Consider the following 15,141-nt stretch of genomic DNA (forward strand, 5'->3'; position numbering starts at 1 on the left):
GGGAAGGTGGGTGTTGTAAAGGATGTGAGAGGGAGTGGTAGAGGGATGGTGTTTTGTTTGGTATTGAATGTTAGTGGTACGAGAGGCTGGTGTTATTAGGGAGCGAGAGGGGGAAGGGTGGTTGGTGGTCAGTATTTACATTTTCCTGAATGGTGTCAAAATAAATAAAATCAAAACTAATTATTAGGTGTGTGTTGAAATATCATACAAATTTTAATTAATATTGTTAAGTAATGAGATTTAATTCTGATGAAAAGAGAGGGATATTCTCCTTTGGGAAGATCAGCATTTGTTATTCTAGTGCCCTTCAAAAATTGATTTTAATAAGCTGTATACAGTACTAAAGCCTTGTCTACACTATCCAACTTTATGTGACAAAAACATGTGATGTGCCCATATATGGACATAATGATGTCATATCACTACCATATTTGTGCATATCACTACCAAATTTGGGCACATCACACTTTTGTTTTATCACACTTGTTTGATAGTGTATACAGAGCTTTAAGTAATAACATCATTCGTTTTTACTGCACATGCTCAGAGCATTCTTCTAAATAAAGACCCACATATCCAGCAGTGTATTAATTTATAACAGATAATAACAAATGCTAAGCACCGCATTACAGTAAGTCAAATTAGCTTCCCTCCACACCTCATCTTTTCTGCATTAATGAGGCTGACTCATACTTTTTTTAAATCTGTACTTGAAATTTTCAAACTATTTAAAATGCAAATAATCAAAGGTCAATAGATTTTGATATTCATCTGTGGAGTAACGCCTATGAGCGCTCACGGGCCTGAGCAGTGCCAAGAGGAAAAAATATGTCGAAAAAGCTAAAAACGCCCAAGGACTCCAGCGTTAGAGGGCCACTTAGGGTTGCTAAACCAGGGGCCTTGGGCAACTGCGTTATGCCACTTATACATCTGACCTGTATTATTATGGCTTCCATATTTTATACTGTATGCAAGGTCTTCAACAAGAATTAGTAAATGTTCAGGGAAGATAAAAAATATTAACTTCATAAATAAATAAAAAGAGGGTACAGTAACCCCAAAAAAATAGGCAGTCATGAGTAATTTTTAAACCTTGTGGAAACAACCCGGCATTTCATAATTGCATTTTCTTAGTTTTTTTTTCTTATCCTTTTTACGTTGGTTATTAATCATCAGTTTGATTGCCGCAATTATTTTTTATGGTTGAATATTTATCAAACATCTTTATCTGTCATTATTAATGTTCTCAAAGGAAAACAAACTGCGACAATGTTATTACATGCTACAAGGGGCATGCAGGTTGAACTCGGAATGAAACTCGACAATGTTATTACATGCTACAAGGGGCATGCAGGTTGAACTCGGAATGAAACTCGTAAAATTACATGAGCATGTTGATTGATTACTCGCAGTTGTCATTGGCAACCAAGTAGGGAATTGCGGGTTGAAAACTGTAGTATAGAGAAGATGGTTTATTGTATATTTTACAGTAGCTGCAATATAAATATTGTTAATGATAATCTAAATGCTATGGCATGGAAAAAACTGTTACATTTTAAAATAATGTACATTAAAGCATGGATGGATGGCATAGAGTACTGTGTATATAAATCCAGGTTGCTAAAAATGGAATATCGGTGCTATAAGCTCTGTCTACACTATCAAACTTTATGTGACAAACATGATGTGCTCATATATGGACATGATGATGTCATATCAGTACCATATTTGTTAATTTCACTACCATATTTGGGCACATCATATTTTTTGTCAAACTAGTTTGATAATGTAGACAGAGCTTATTAATGTGAATGAAAAATGGTGGACCCTCATTACCCTCTCAATAAGCCTCATTATCAAAATGTTATAAAACGTTGTATTATGGAGCTGTTCTCCTTCTGCCACAGGCGTATGTTTCAGTAAATGAATATATTGGTGCCCTTTAATACAGTATCAACTTTGTTTATATCCATTAATTATACATTTTCTTACTCTGCCATTTATTATTTATGTCTATGATTAATTATAGCTAATTAAAGTTTGCAAATTAAAAGCTATTTTCCCAGGAGGGACACCTTACTTTAAAGTAGAAACACAATTAGATTTTGTATATTTGGAACTTGATTAATTATTTTAAATAATCAAAAAGTTTGCCAGGAAGTCAGATCCAAAATTCTTGATGTGTGTAGGACTGTGTCGTGTTGCCACGGTTACTTGACTTGCATTGTTTGTGCAACTTGCTAAATGATATACTAAGTAAATATTAACCTTGGGTTTGGATAAGACAAAACAATACATTTGTGGTGTTATCAAACCTTCACAATGTTCTGTTGATCGCTGGTCATACAATATACATACAGTAACTGATTGAATGTTAGCATTTAGATACTTTGAGTGCGTGTTACAGGTACTTGCGTCCGACAAGCAAGATACGAGTGGATTTTTCTATGTATTGCACTACTTTCTATCAGTAAGGGCTGGTTGTGTAACATTCTTTGTAGATTCAATTTGGATTACGTGTTCATTTCCATAACATAAATTTATTACATGGTTTTCCTGGCGGTGCAAATGCTGTGAAAAAGGTATTGTAATTGGTATTATTTGTTGGTATAGTTATTCTTGGAAAAGATCAAAAGTACAGATCTCAGCCTCCTATGGACAGATATCTACAGGACCTTCATACCTAAAGAAATTGGAAACTACTAGAAAAACAAGAATCGTTGAGGAGATGAGCGACAAAATTAGATTTTGATTGCAAATTAACCTAAGGTTAATTCATCATGTTTTCTTTTGAAGATTAAAGAAATCTATGAACATGAACAGGTGAACTTTTACGGAAATGTTTTGCAGCGAAATTGAAATACACGAAGAGGTACATTTTACATTGCAAATCTATCAGACATTAGTTTAGTCTTGCCAGCTTGACTTCCAACCCACTGTTGGTATTAATGACATTTTTATTGTCTGCTTTATTATTTCTTGAGTAGGTCAAATCATGGCAGGTCACAGTTCAGTTCAAGGTCAATATAGTGTAAATCTAGCAACATAGGGGAGCTGTGATGTTAGATAGGTCTTGATGTGGTTTCCATGCTCAGCAGGCATATGGTATGAATGATAGGGGCCAGGTGACTTCAGTGAACATACTCAGCTGCGGAAAGATGGCCTAACCTGCATGGGAAGCTCTGTGTTTGTGTTTGGGAACTTTATTTATCAAGTGGAAACTAATACGCAACAACAAAATTGTTTGTTGATTCTAGGATATTTGATTTAACTGTAAAGTTTAACCTAATTTGCATATGCAAATGAAGCTGTGTTATATTATAACATATGACATAATACTGGACAAATAAACATGCTGGTATTGCCATGAGCTTTTAGTATTGTAAGTAATACCTCCTAAACTTTATTCAGCGTGTGTTTATTCTATGAAAAACTTTTTTTTTAGTGTGACTGATTCCTGGAATTATTATTTCATTTTTCCTGTGGATTAAACAGAACATATTTTCTTAATTATTGTTTCCTGAAACTATATATTTAGAAAATTATACATTTTTACCACCTGGCACCAGCAAATATGAAATAACATTTTCATTGCCTAAGTTTACCTTGGAGTATTTTATTCAGAAGCTAACCCTTGATAATCTTGGATATATAATTATGGGATTTTATTATCGACAAGATCATCGCCGATCTCAAAATCACCAGAGATTTGGTGATACAAGAAGATCAAGAAATGGTGACGGGATTAGTGATCACTCGTCTTTATCTGAAGAGTCTTTGGAAGAAGAAAGAGAGCGAATGGTAAGTGAATGTGTCATAAACAAATTATATTATTTTATAAATGAAGAAAAAGGTTTCTTAATGTTTTAGAAAACTTCTGTATTTTAGTTTTACTGTACATGCATCATATGCGACTAAAAAGTCATTAAAGCTTGTTCAGACTTACAGAGTTATGGTTTTGTATCATACACAGTGTAGTGTATAACTCCATCCCTCTCAACTAGGAAAAGGTATTAGTAGAATCTACGTCAAAACAGACACTAAATTTGTCTGTTGTAATTACAGTACTGATGAAATGATACTTACCACCTAGTGTTTAACTTATTGGAAGTTGATTATAGTGCTGACAAATTGAGGGCAGCATTCACAGTATGTTGTGTTGATGGATGTTCAGTGAAGCGTGATATTTTGGTTAAGCAAACCACGCTCCTTGGTAATTGAGATACCATTACATTGAATATAAGCAGTTTCAATTCACAGTTGATACACTAGGCGAGGTATTTAAAGGCTTAATATTTCTACCACCAGACCACTAAACGGTGCTCATATGATATTTAGCGTCATTTTCCAAAAGCTTGATAGAATATTTTTTGGAAGGTCATTCTAGAAGTTTATATTGTGATTGTCTTTACTGTTAATTATTGTCTGAAGATGAAGAGCTTTAAAGGTCAAGAATAAGTTGGTAACTTTCTGATATCTTATACAAAATCTTGTTCTGAATGGAAGTTGAATAGAGGTCATGTTTCCAATGATAATTGTACAGGAGTAGATTTGCAGTTTTTGTTAGAATATCTTTATTTTCTGCACTGAGAGCAGTACCTGGTTTTCGATAAATTGTCTATAGTACAAATGACAATTTGGAAAAGGTTTTATGTTTGTGCTTTGTCCTGTTTTTAAATCGGTTGAAGTTCGAGCAGTTGTTTAAAAAGTGACAGAAGAAAGCATTTTGTTGATGAATCAAATCCAAAAAAGGCATTATTTTTTGTTGAAGCATCAAATGAAATTCAAGAAGGCATTTTGTAGATGGCTGACATGAAATTCAAGAGGTTGAAACAGCTTTGAATCCAATATAGATTTATTGCATTTTCACAGCATAAACTAAATTATAAATCATGAAGCAGAGTTCTCTGACAAGATGTCACTCATTTTTTGTTTTCATGACAATTTTCTTCTTTTGTGTGAAGTTAGGTTACCTACTGTGAACTTAGATCTGTCAGCTGGAATAAATGAATCTGTGTGAACAATTGACTTGAAGGGAAGTACGACTTCAGTAGATCTTTACATTGATTGATTCATCTATTTTTACATCTGTTTCTCTGTTACAACCATATTTCTTTAATTACTACCTAATCAGTTATATACTCTGGATAATAATAAAACTCACAAAGCATGGACAGAATTGTGAAAAAAAATAATTTAAAAAGAATTAGGAATGAATGAATAGATCATGTCTGGATGGTAATAAAGTTCATAAAGTGGAAAACTAAATAATTTCAACAAATAGATTGGAAACTGAGTGAATTATTATTTGATTGGATGCATATGGGAATATTAGAAATAGCTGCAGATGTGACAAGAATACAATTGTACCTTCTTTTTATTGTAATTAAAGACAGTGTTACATTACTATACTGACCAGTTGTGGACAATAACTGACCAGTTGTGGACAATAGAAAGGAACCGTGAAAAGAAAGACATTTTATTGTTTGGTACAGAAGTTACAAATACGAGGATTATCTATAAAAATTGGATTAAGTTAAACTTAATTAAAACCGTATCCAGATAAGAAAATTTATTCACTGGAGATGTAACCCAACAATATCTGTTTGAATTTGTTTGCACAATCGGCAGACCAAATCGTATGTAGTAATGCACGGCTGATAAAACAGTGTCCACGGTTTGAAGATTTATATACTTTATCTCCAGAAAGCAATTTCTGAAATAATTTATTACATTGCACATTTCAAAGAATATTTTTTGACACATATATAAATTAATATTTATGGCCGACCATGTAGAGATTCAGCATTAATGCCGTTGAGTAAAAACTTGTGATTTTCTTCAAAATATATTTTTAGTGCTTCATAAATTTATTGATACAAATTGATTACATACCTGTATGTTGAGATTGTCACTGAGCAACATCGGTGACATTTTTTCACGAGTTGTTTACGATCGCTGACGTTTATCAAGTACACTATTCCATGCATATCTGATCAGATTTCCATAATATAAGTAGAAGGTATTAAAAACACATAACAATTACACTGCGAAAGTTTAAAATCAAACAGGAATACAATAACTAACAGTTTTCAGATTATCAGTGTTTGTGCTATATACTAAAGTATGTTGGTGTGGATTTGCACTATATTGGAACTTCATTGCTAAATATAGTCCTCGGAGTTAGTAAATACAGTGTGTCTATTGGATAGCAACTTCTATGTGGTTTTGTCTGATTTCCTGAAAATTATTAAGGCATTTTAATTCAAAACTTGTTTTGTCCTGGATTCAATTCTTGGAGGTCGTGGAAGGGTCAAGATGGACCCGAGGATGAAACAACAAGCAGAGGTTTGTTATTTTCTTGATTTTTTAAATTGTCATTGTTTTTAATATTGCATTATTTAATGTACATTTAGTTTAGGATTTATCTTGGAGGGAATATTTTTTGTTTTGAAATAGAACGACAAATTGTAAGTTGTGAAGGTAGCATTAGATTATGTTTTTAAGCAGCCTATTCTCGATAATGTGTCTATTTCCAAAGTGGAGGATACAGTACAACACTTGGGAATCTGGTGTTTTTAGCAGGTAACATAGACAAACAGCTACAAATTAACAACATATACTATAGAATAGATCCATTGTTTTTCCATTCCTAGATATCCTGAAAGATGTCCAATTTTATAAATTACAAATTGCTAACATTTTATTTGACAGCTTCCCGAGTTCACTGACTTGATTTGTCCAATGGGAGGCAACCAAAACGGTGTAAAAAAAGCTATAAACATTGCTTAGAATGCAGTGCTTAAAAGCTTAACAGAAACCTCGTTGATGTGCGACATTACGTTTAGATAACGTAAACACGTTTAGTACAAACACCTTGGATAATCCTCTGTAGAACGTTTTGTACTGGCAATTAATTTTCAAAGTGTGGAAGCTGGCAATGTGAACTAGATGGCTTTAGTAAACACACTTAAATGGTCATTTCTGTCTTACATCGCATATAACAATTACAATTTATACCAATTTTAAAATATGTTTGGATACAGATTGCGTTCTTCCTGGTGTCTAAATTGTAATAAGGATTTTTTTTTATGTGTTTTTTTTCGGATGAAGTTAATGTTGTTATATTTATATATAATTTTATATAACTTTATTCAAAAACTGAGAAGTTAGCTATCAATTTTATCATAAGTCTTGTAATCCATGTATTAATATGTAACATATCCTAATGAAAAATAAATAATTTCTATTATATAAATAATCAATAGCATAAAAGATAGAAACGATTTGGTGAATAGTAGAAAACAGACAGGACTGGAGATATACGCAAAGCAGCCGAGGCGGGAAAGTCATCGGACTATCTGACAGACCGGCAATAAACATAAACATATACATAATTAATAAATTAAAAATTAATGATTGTCTTGAAAGTTCTACAGTAAATTGCTATTTAACCCAATTTAACCCAATATATATCCTGTCGATCAGCATCGCATCAATCCTCTAAAGCTCTGTCTACACTATCAAACTGGTTTGACAAAAAAAGTGTGATGCACCTGAATATGGTAGCGATGTGCCCAAATGTGGTAGTGATATGACATCATCATGTCCATATGGGCACGTCACATTTTTTTTTTGTCACATAAAGTTAGTGTAGATAGTGTAGACAGAGCTTTAGATTGTCTTCTCCAGCCAAAGCCTGTCCAACAACAATTCTATGACCAAGATAAATATCTACCATTTGCAAACAAAAGATAAAATATGGATGTAACACAACAAAGGACATTACCTCAACAAATGATTATTATTAGAAAAGCTTTTCTGAGAGGTCGAATTTATTATTTTTCATCTGAAACAAATTACTAATAAATGCTTATAAATGAATGATGAATGGTAGCCAATAAAATATTAATTCATAATTGTATTACTAATCAAAAACATTTTTATGATTGTAATTTCATTAGTAGATTTTTGTTTTTATTTCATTGTTTTGTTTTTTAAATGCACATGGGAGATCCCCAGGGTAGTACATGGGAGATCCCCAGGGTAGTACATGGGAGATCCCCAGGGTAGTACATGGGAGATCCCCAGGGTAGTACATGGGAGATCCCCAGGGTAGCAGATTGTAAGCAATACCTATTATATTGTAATGTGATACTATATATGTATTACAGTACTATATAATGAAAAATGATGTGTTGACACTACTAATGTTTTATGTATGATCGATGAAATAATTTGAATGCAATAATTAACATGTTTCATCACCCTGGAAGAAACATGCACTGACAATATGTGTTAAAAAGGTAACAATAGAAAGCATGTCTGTATTAAGCTCTGTCTACACTATCAAACTAGTTTGACAAAAAAATGTGATGTGCCCAAATATGGTAGTGATATGCCCAAATATGGTAGTGATATGCCCAAATATGGTAGTGATATGATATCATTATATATGGGCATATCACATTTTGTTGTCGCATTTAAAGTTTGATAGTGTAGACAGAGCTTAGGTAGACACTCTTATTTCATTACAATGCAGATGGATCTTAGCTGTGTCTAAATTTGTCAACTAAACTATCTGTTAAAAAATGTGGTATGCCCTACATTGTCATTCCCACCTAGAATGATCTGCTGCCGAAACTTTTTTCATAAACTGATTAGTTAAATTATACATTTTAACAATGTAATATTATGACTGTGAAATTAAAATTATAGACAAAATATGAATTTGTATCATACTACCAATACATAAAAATAATATATAATATGTTAAGTTATTCCGTACCTATAGGCGTTGAACACCTGGTCTTACAAGATGCGTTGATGATATGACCTTTAATTGTTCAAATTATTCAAATGAATTGTATCCTTAAGCAACATATCTATTTTAACTAGTTATAATATAAAGTACTTCAAACCTTAAGTATATAAAAGTAAACTTGGATTTGATATCATTATGAAACATACCTTGCTAATGTTCTAATCTTTGTTTAATATTAAAATTATTCACTTAAAGATGTATTGTCACCCTGAAAAAATAATTCTTAAATTTTTTTTTTTAAATATTCCATTTTAATGTAACATAATAGTTATCCACATTGACCAAAAATTGGATCGAAAAAAGATTTATTTACCTGAAAAAATGTAATTTAAAGCAAAAAATTCTCAAATTGGCTGCCAGCCAATGGATTTTTGGTTGAATTTAACCATTTATTTTGTCATTTTATAAGTGAAAACTATTTTTTTTTTCTATGGAAGTGATTAATTTTATTAAAACTACAAAATAACACATTCAAAGTCTGATTTAATTAATCTTCATTTTTCATGTTTTTGGGGAAAAATACATCTTTAATATAGAAATATATATTCATTTTATAGTTTGCTCGCTTTGTTTTCTAATTCCTAACAATACTAACAGTTCATTCTTAAGAAGCCCATCTTATGTCACTGATTGATTGAATAACACTATTAAATACATTCAGTGATAGCTAGTGATCTAGTACTGGGTCAACAAAGGACATGAGTAGGGCTATTGATGACTCAGCGTATTTGAATAGATGGATATGATATTATTGATTTTAGTCTAGTCCCTATATACACGTTGCATCCTAATGTCTTGCAGCGTGTTTCTTTCACCTTGGAGATAATTAATGTAAATTATTATTTATACAGATGATCATTTAAATCATTCATGTTGAATCATCTAATGCTTTTCCTTCTTTAATAGTGGAACATCTGGTATATTATTAAAATATATGAATTCAAATTATCAATTCAAACTTTAACTAGTCCTATTTCGACCTATACGGTCAATTCAGTTTTGATGTACCACCACACTGTCCTCTCTTTAGACACACAGCATCCTCTTAAAACACACAGCATCGCCAGTCATACATCTTCCTCTTCAGAAGCACAGCATCCTTTACAAACATCCTCCTTAGACACATAGCGTCCTCATTAGACACATTGTGTCCTCTCTTTTAGCCAGACAGCGACATCCTCCTTAGACACATGGTGTCCTCATTAGACACATTGTGTCCTCTCTTTTAGCCAGACAGCGACATCCTCCTTAGACACATAGCGTCCTCATTAGACACACAACATCCTCTTCTTTTAGACACATTGTGTCCTTTTATTTAGACAAACAGCGTCCTATTTAGACACACAGTGTCTTCTTTAGACACATAGCATCCTCTTCAAACACATTGTGTCCTCTTCTGTAGACACACAACATCCTCTTCTTTTAGACACACAGCATCCTCTTCTTTAGACACACATCGTCCTCTTCGTTAGACACATGGCACCCTCTTCGTTAGACACACATCGTCCTCTTCGTTAGACACATGGCGCCCTCTTTGTTAGACACATGGCGCCCTCTTCGTTAGACACATGGCGCCCTCTTGTACTTAAGTTACTGTTTTGTCCTTGTTACTGTTTGTTAAGCTGAAACTTATTTTACTTAGTTATTGGTCTTAAGCTCCTACTTATCTTTGTTACTCGTCGCCCATAGCAGTCAAATTTTTTTAATTAATTACTGACACAAGGATGAATCAGCAGACACCTGCAAAGGTTTCAGCAAGGTGTTCAGATCAATGGTACTTAGACTTCGGTTAATTAGTCATTAAATGCATCAATAACAAGTCTTTCTATATCGTATTGGTATAACCTACTCTTATAGACTTCATATTGATTGACTCAATTGTAACATTGTTTTTAGTTAAAGATTTGAAAAATTATTTCTGTATAAGCGAGACAACCATGCAGCATCTAAAATGTCAGTGATAAATAAACACAAAGCAATTTTACAAAAGTAGACAGATGAAAATGGACATTAAATTATGTTACTCTTCGTTAATATTTAATATTCTTTTATTGCTCTTTTATTGGGTCCTATCTTTTCATTGTGTTGATTTAGAAAGTCTTTTATTGAATGAATGTGTGTTGTTTTGCTGTACGTATCGCAACCGTTTTCATCATGATGTCATCATCATCCCATCGTTACCACCAGATTCATCATCATTTCAACATCTTCATCATTTCATCATCTTCATCTCATTTTCATCAACTTCATCTCATTTTCATCAACTTCATCTCATTTTCGTTATCTAATCATCATCTCATCAGCATCATTTCATCACCATCATCTCATCATCATCATCTCATCATCATCATCATCCTCTCATCATCATCATTTCATCATCATCATCTCATCATCATCATCTCATCATCATCATCATCCTCTCATCATCATCATTTCATCATCATCTCATAATCATTTCATTATCATCATCTCATCATCATCATTTCATTATCATCTCATCATCATTATCATTTCATCATCATCTTCATCTCATCATTTTCATCTCATCATTTTCATCTCATCAACTTCATCTCATCATTCATCTTATCAACTTCATCTTCATCTCATTTTCATCAACTTCATTATAGAGTCAATCATGTCGCAATAAGCTTTCTGTTTTTGTTACTGTCTCGCAATCAAATTCCTCTCATTCCTATGAAATATAAAAATAGAAGTCCTCAAAGCCTCAACTCTCCATTAAACTCGTATTCGGCTATTCCACTAATTATCAGCTCATCATCCAATGATATCAACGATAACTGTGCTTTGAAATTATCCGAGGGTATTGCAACCAATGAAGCCTATACAACTACTGTATCAATGAATTAGAGCATCCATAGATCAATTAAAATAATTTGAAAAGTAATTGAGTAGTAAACAAAACAAAACAATTTATTTAATTAACTAGATTTAATTTTATACCAATTAGTCACCATGCTTTTTTTACAGTAATTTCAGATAAAAATGTGGTGTTTTAAGTAATTGTTCCTGTTTATTACCCAAAAATAACCAATACAATAATAAAAATATTTATTATGATAATAAAAATAATATTATTTAGTAAATTATCTAATAATGGTATGGAGTGGCTTTGTGGTTATGATGCTTGGCTACTAATCCAATGGTCCTGGGTTCAAGTCCTGTTCGTTTCAGGATTTTTTCTAATGACAAATTATAATACCTTGTTTATGTAGAGCATCTTGTGTATATGTTTGTCTTGTGAACGGATTTGCCACCTTTAAGAAGGATAGTGAATGAATTCGCTTATGGTTATCCTTGGCAATTTGCATAAATATATAAAAACAAAAAAAAACAAAAAGTAAGAGTTCTTTATAATTTGAATTTATGTAATATTTTTGTATTTAATAATACGTACAAGTTGTTTTGCATACTATATGCACCTGCTTCTGAGCAATTTGTTTGTGATAACAAACTGACAGTATTACATTAAATATCTAATTTTAACATAGCAAATGTTGTTGTAGATGTTTGTTGAAATGTTTAACATGAATGATTTAGTGAGCATTTTAATTACATGACATAGTGTCTATAGATGTGTCATGTTGTCTAGCTGATACATGACATAATTTCTAGTGGTTAACATTTAATCAAATGTTTTTGAATTTTGAATAATTAATTTTCATATTTCTGCATTTGTAAAGATAGTACACATATTGTTGAATGTTAGTACTATAGTTTGTTAAGCCCCTTTGACACACAGCTGTAAGACGGTAATATTGCGGTAATTTGTGAAAGCCGGCTTATTTATGTGTGAAAGAGTAAAAACTCTGTATTGCTGGCTTCCGTTAGGCCCCTTCTGGACCTACTATTAGGCAGTTATTAGCACAGAGTGGTGTTGGGAAAAAATATAGGTTTTATGCAGTGTAAATAAAATCCAATAAAACTAAGCAACAGACACACAAAACAACATCAGCAAACACATGTGCGTGCATGGCATGTTTCGTCGACGATGCCTGCCATTTTTTTTCCCCTTAAAAAGTGTGACCTCTATTTTATGAAAACAGAAATCTTTAAATATTGCACCTTTTCACTGTGGCCTTTCACACAGAAAACCGTAAAATTACCGTAATATTACCTTCTGTGTGAATGGGTCTAGACCGGCAATAATACCGGCTTGCTTACTGGGATATTGCCGCAATTCTATGTGAAAAGGGCTTTAATCTCATTCCTGGATCATCTCCTTCAGGGTCAGATAGGGTCCAATGGGTCCAATAACCCTAAATGCTCAAATCCCCAGACACTCTTTACCACCACTTACATCCTTTATTAGAAAATTCTTTTAGGCTATTCAATGGAAATTATTGCAGAATTATTTTGAATTAATATAAATTACATCCAATGAGGAATTATTATTACATGACAATGAGATTTATCACAGTGTTTGACCTCTGACAATAAAAGGTCATTATATTGTAACATTAATGTTTTAGTTTATATATCACATATTTTTAAAAGTCCTTTTGGGAATAAGCATTTTTACATGTAGGGGAATGTAGGGATCGTCTATCTAATAATGGTAGGCGTGCACTATGGATGACGTAAAGCCTAATCCGAATTTTTATTTATTTGTTTTTTATTCATTTATAAAAGATTTACAAAAAGCATACAAAAAGTCTGAAAATATTGTATTACAAATTCACAGCAAAACTACACATAAAATTTAAACTACAAAAAAAACCATTAAAATGTAACAGTATTATTTATTAGATTACTTATTTCCACAAACAAGGACAAATAATATTAAATTTACATTTTATTCAAAAATTAATTTCTAATTCTGATAAATACTGAGTTATCACAAAGAATCGTGAAAGAATTAAAAACCTAAAATATCTGGTTTTGTTTGGGAGAGTTTCTGGTTTCTGTTCCCCTTATGGGAGACTTCACAGTATCATAATTAATGTTGTCAGCTCTCCTCCTTGTTGGTAACAACTCTCCTACACATGGCTTTAAAGGATTTGTCTGTTGTTAAATAAGCTTACAAGAAAGGTTCAATTAAGTCCGTCACTAAATAAGGTTTCATTAAGTTACGATATTCAACTGTAGTCTATCAGGTGCTGGTTTCTAAGCCTCTTTTAAAATCTCTAAAGATGTATAAAATGTCATTCTATGTGGTCATAAAAGATTTTCTTAAGATTTATTATATATATTACACAACAAAATACTGTAGTGTAAATTGACATATACAGAATCTCAACTGCTTAACATTTCATCTGAAGGACAAGCTTTGAAAGAAAACCTCAGAGACACAAACAAGAAAGTCGGTCATTTTTTATTCATTTTGAATTTGTACAATTTGAATTAAAAGAAAATAAAATGCAATATTTAATCTCTGAATAATGTGTGATGTCTATATTACTATTAAATATATTTTATATTTAAATTGATCATATAGTTTTGTTACTAATGCATGTCGGGAATATGAAAGGAGAGAAAACGTTTGTTGCAAACCGAATTGGAACAAGATTAATGAATGTAATAAATAACAATGAAATATATTTATTATAGTGGACCTAAATATGCAAGGCTACTAACTAGGTTTGTTACCATGGTTATATAACCTATTGGAAAAACTCATTGTATCCTAAGCCTATATCTACTTAAATTCTATTGAGCTATGTTATAATATAATACACACTTATAATAAAAACTTTTGATTAATATTTTATCTGTTTTATGTTAACAGTATACTTCTGTATTTATAATATATATATTATATATTGTGATTATGATTACAGTTTTTTAAATTAATTAAAGTGATCTTCATTTTGTTAAAGACACCTTCCCTACGTTTTTTAGATCTATTTTAAGATCACAAACTATATTTAATCTAAAAATAATACTATATGGTCCTATTGCGATAACTTTTTTCGTCTTTAAATGGTTAAAAATGTGAAAAATAAGTCGATTCTAATAATTATAGAGGCCCGCTATAAATCCCAAAATGCATTGCGCGCGGATAGATATTTCTGTTTTTCTTCTGTAATTCACCCACTTTTCGATCGATCGTGAGGCTAAAACAAATGGAAGACTCCTAACTTTTCAGCGAAAATACTGGTTTTCCTCAATTTGTATCAACGGAGTCTGGCATGAATAGAAAGACAATTAATGCAGCAACTATACGTCAGGCTAGGTATATAGCTAGCGTACGATGTTCGTATGTTACCGATGTTTACCAGCTAGGCCTACAAAACTAAGCCTAGCTAGGCTAGGCCTAAAGACCATCCACGAGAGGTCAGTCGCCGCAAGCTACCTAG

At 32.1% G+C, this 15,141-nt stretch overlaps 1 protein-coding gene across 4 annotated transcripts in view; it reads left to right on the top strand.

Moving 5' to 3' along the window:
- Positions 1-15,141, top strand: part of LOC140040935 (colorectal mutant cancer protein-like) — a 92,799-nt gene that overhangs the window by 50,960 nt on the left and 26,698 nt on the right. The window contains exon 1 of one of the 4 annotated variants that reach the window (XM_072087222.1): positions 3,528-3,801. The exons of 2 other annotated variants lie outside the window; for them this stretch is intronic. In XM_072087222.1, coding sequence (XP_071943323.1) covers positions 3,658-3,801 — 144 coding nt within the window. In that variant the 5' untranslated portion in view covers positions 3,528-3,657. Of the gene's footprint in view, positions 1-3,527; positions 3,802-6,109; positions 6,349-15,141 lie in introns of those variants that run through there. One more of the 4 variants, XM_072087224.1, reaches the window with a different exon arrangement.

The sequence above is a fragment of the Antedon mediterranea genome, chromosome 2 (assembly GCF_964355755.1).
Source record: "Antedon mediterranea chromosome 2, ecAntMedi1.1, whole genome shotgun sequence".
NCBI classification, from domain to species: Eukaryota; Metazoa; Echinodermata; class Crinoidea; order Comatulida; family Antedonidae; genus Antedon; species Antedon mediterranea.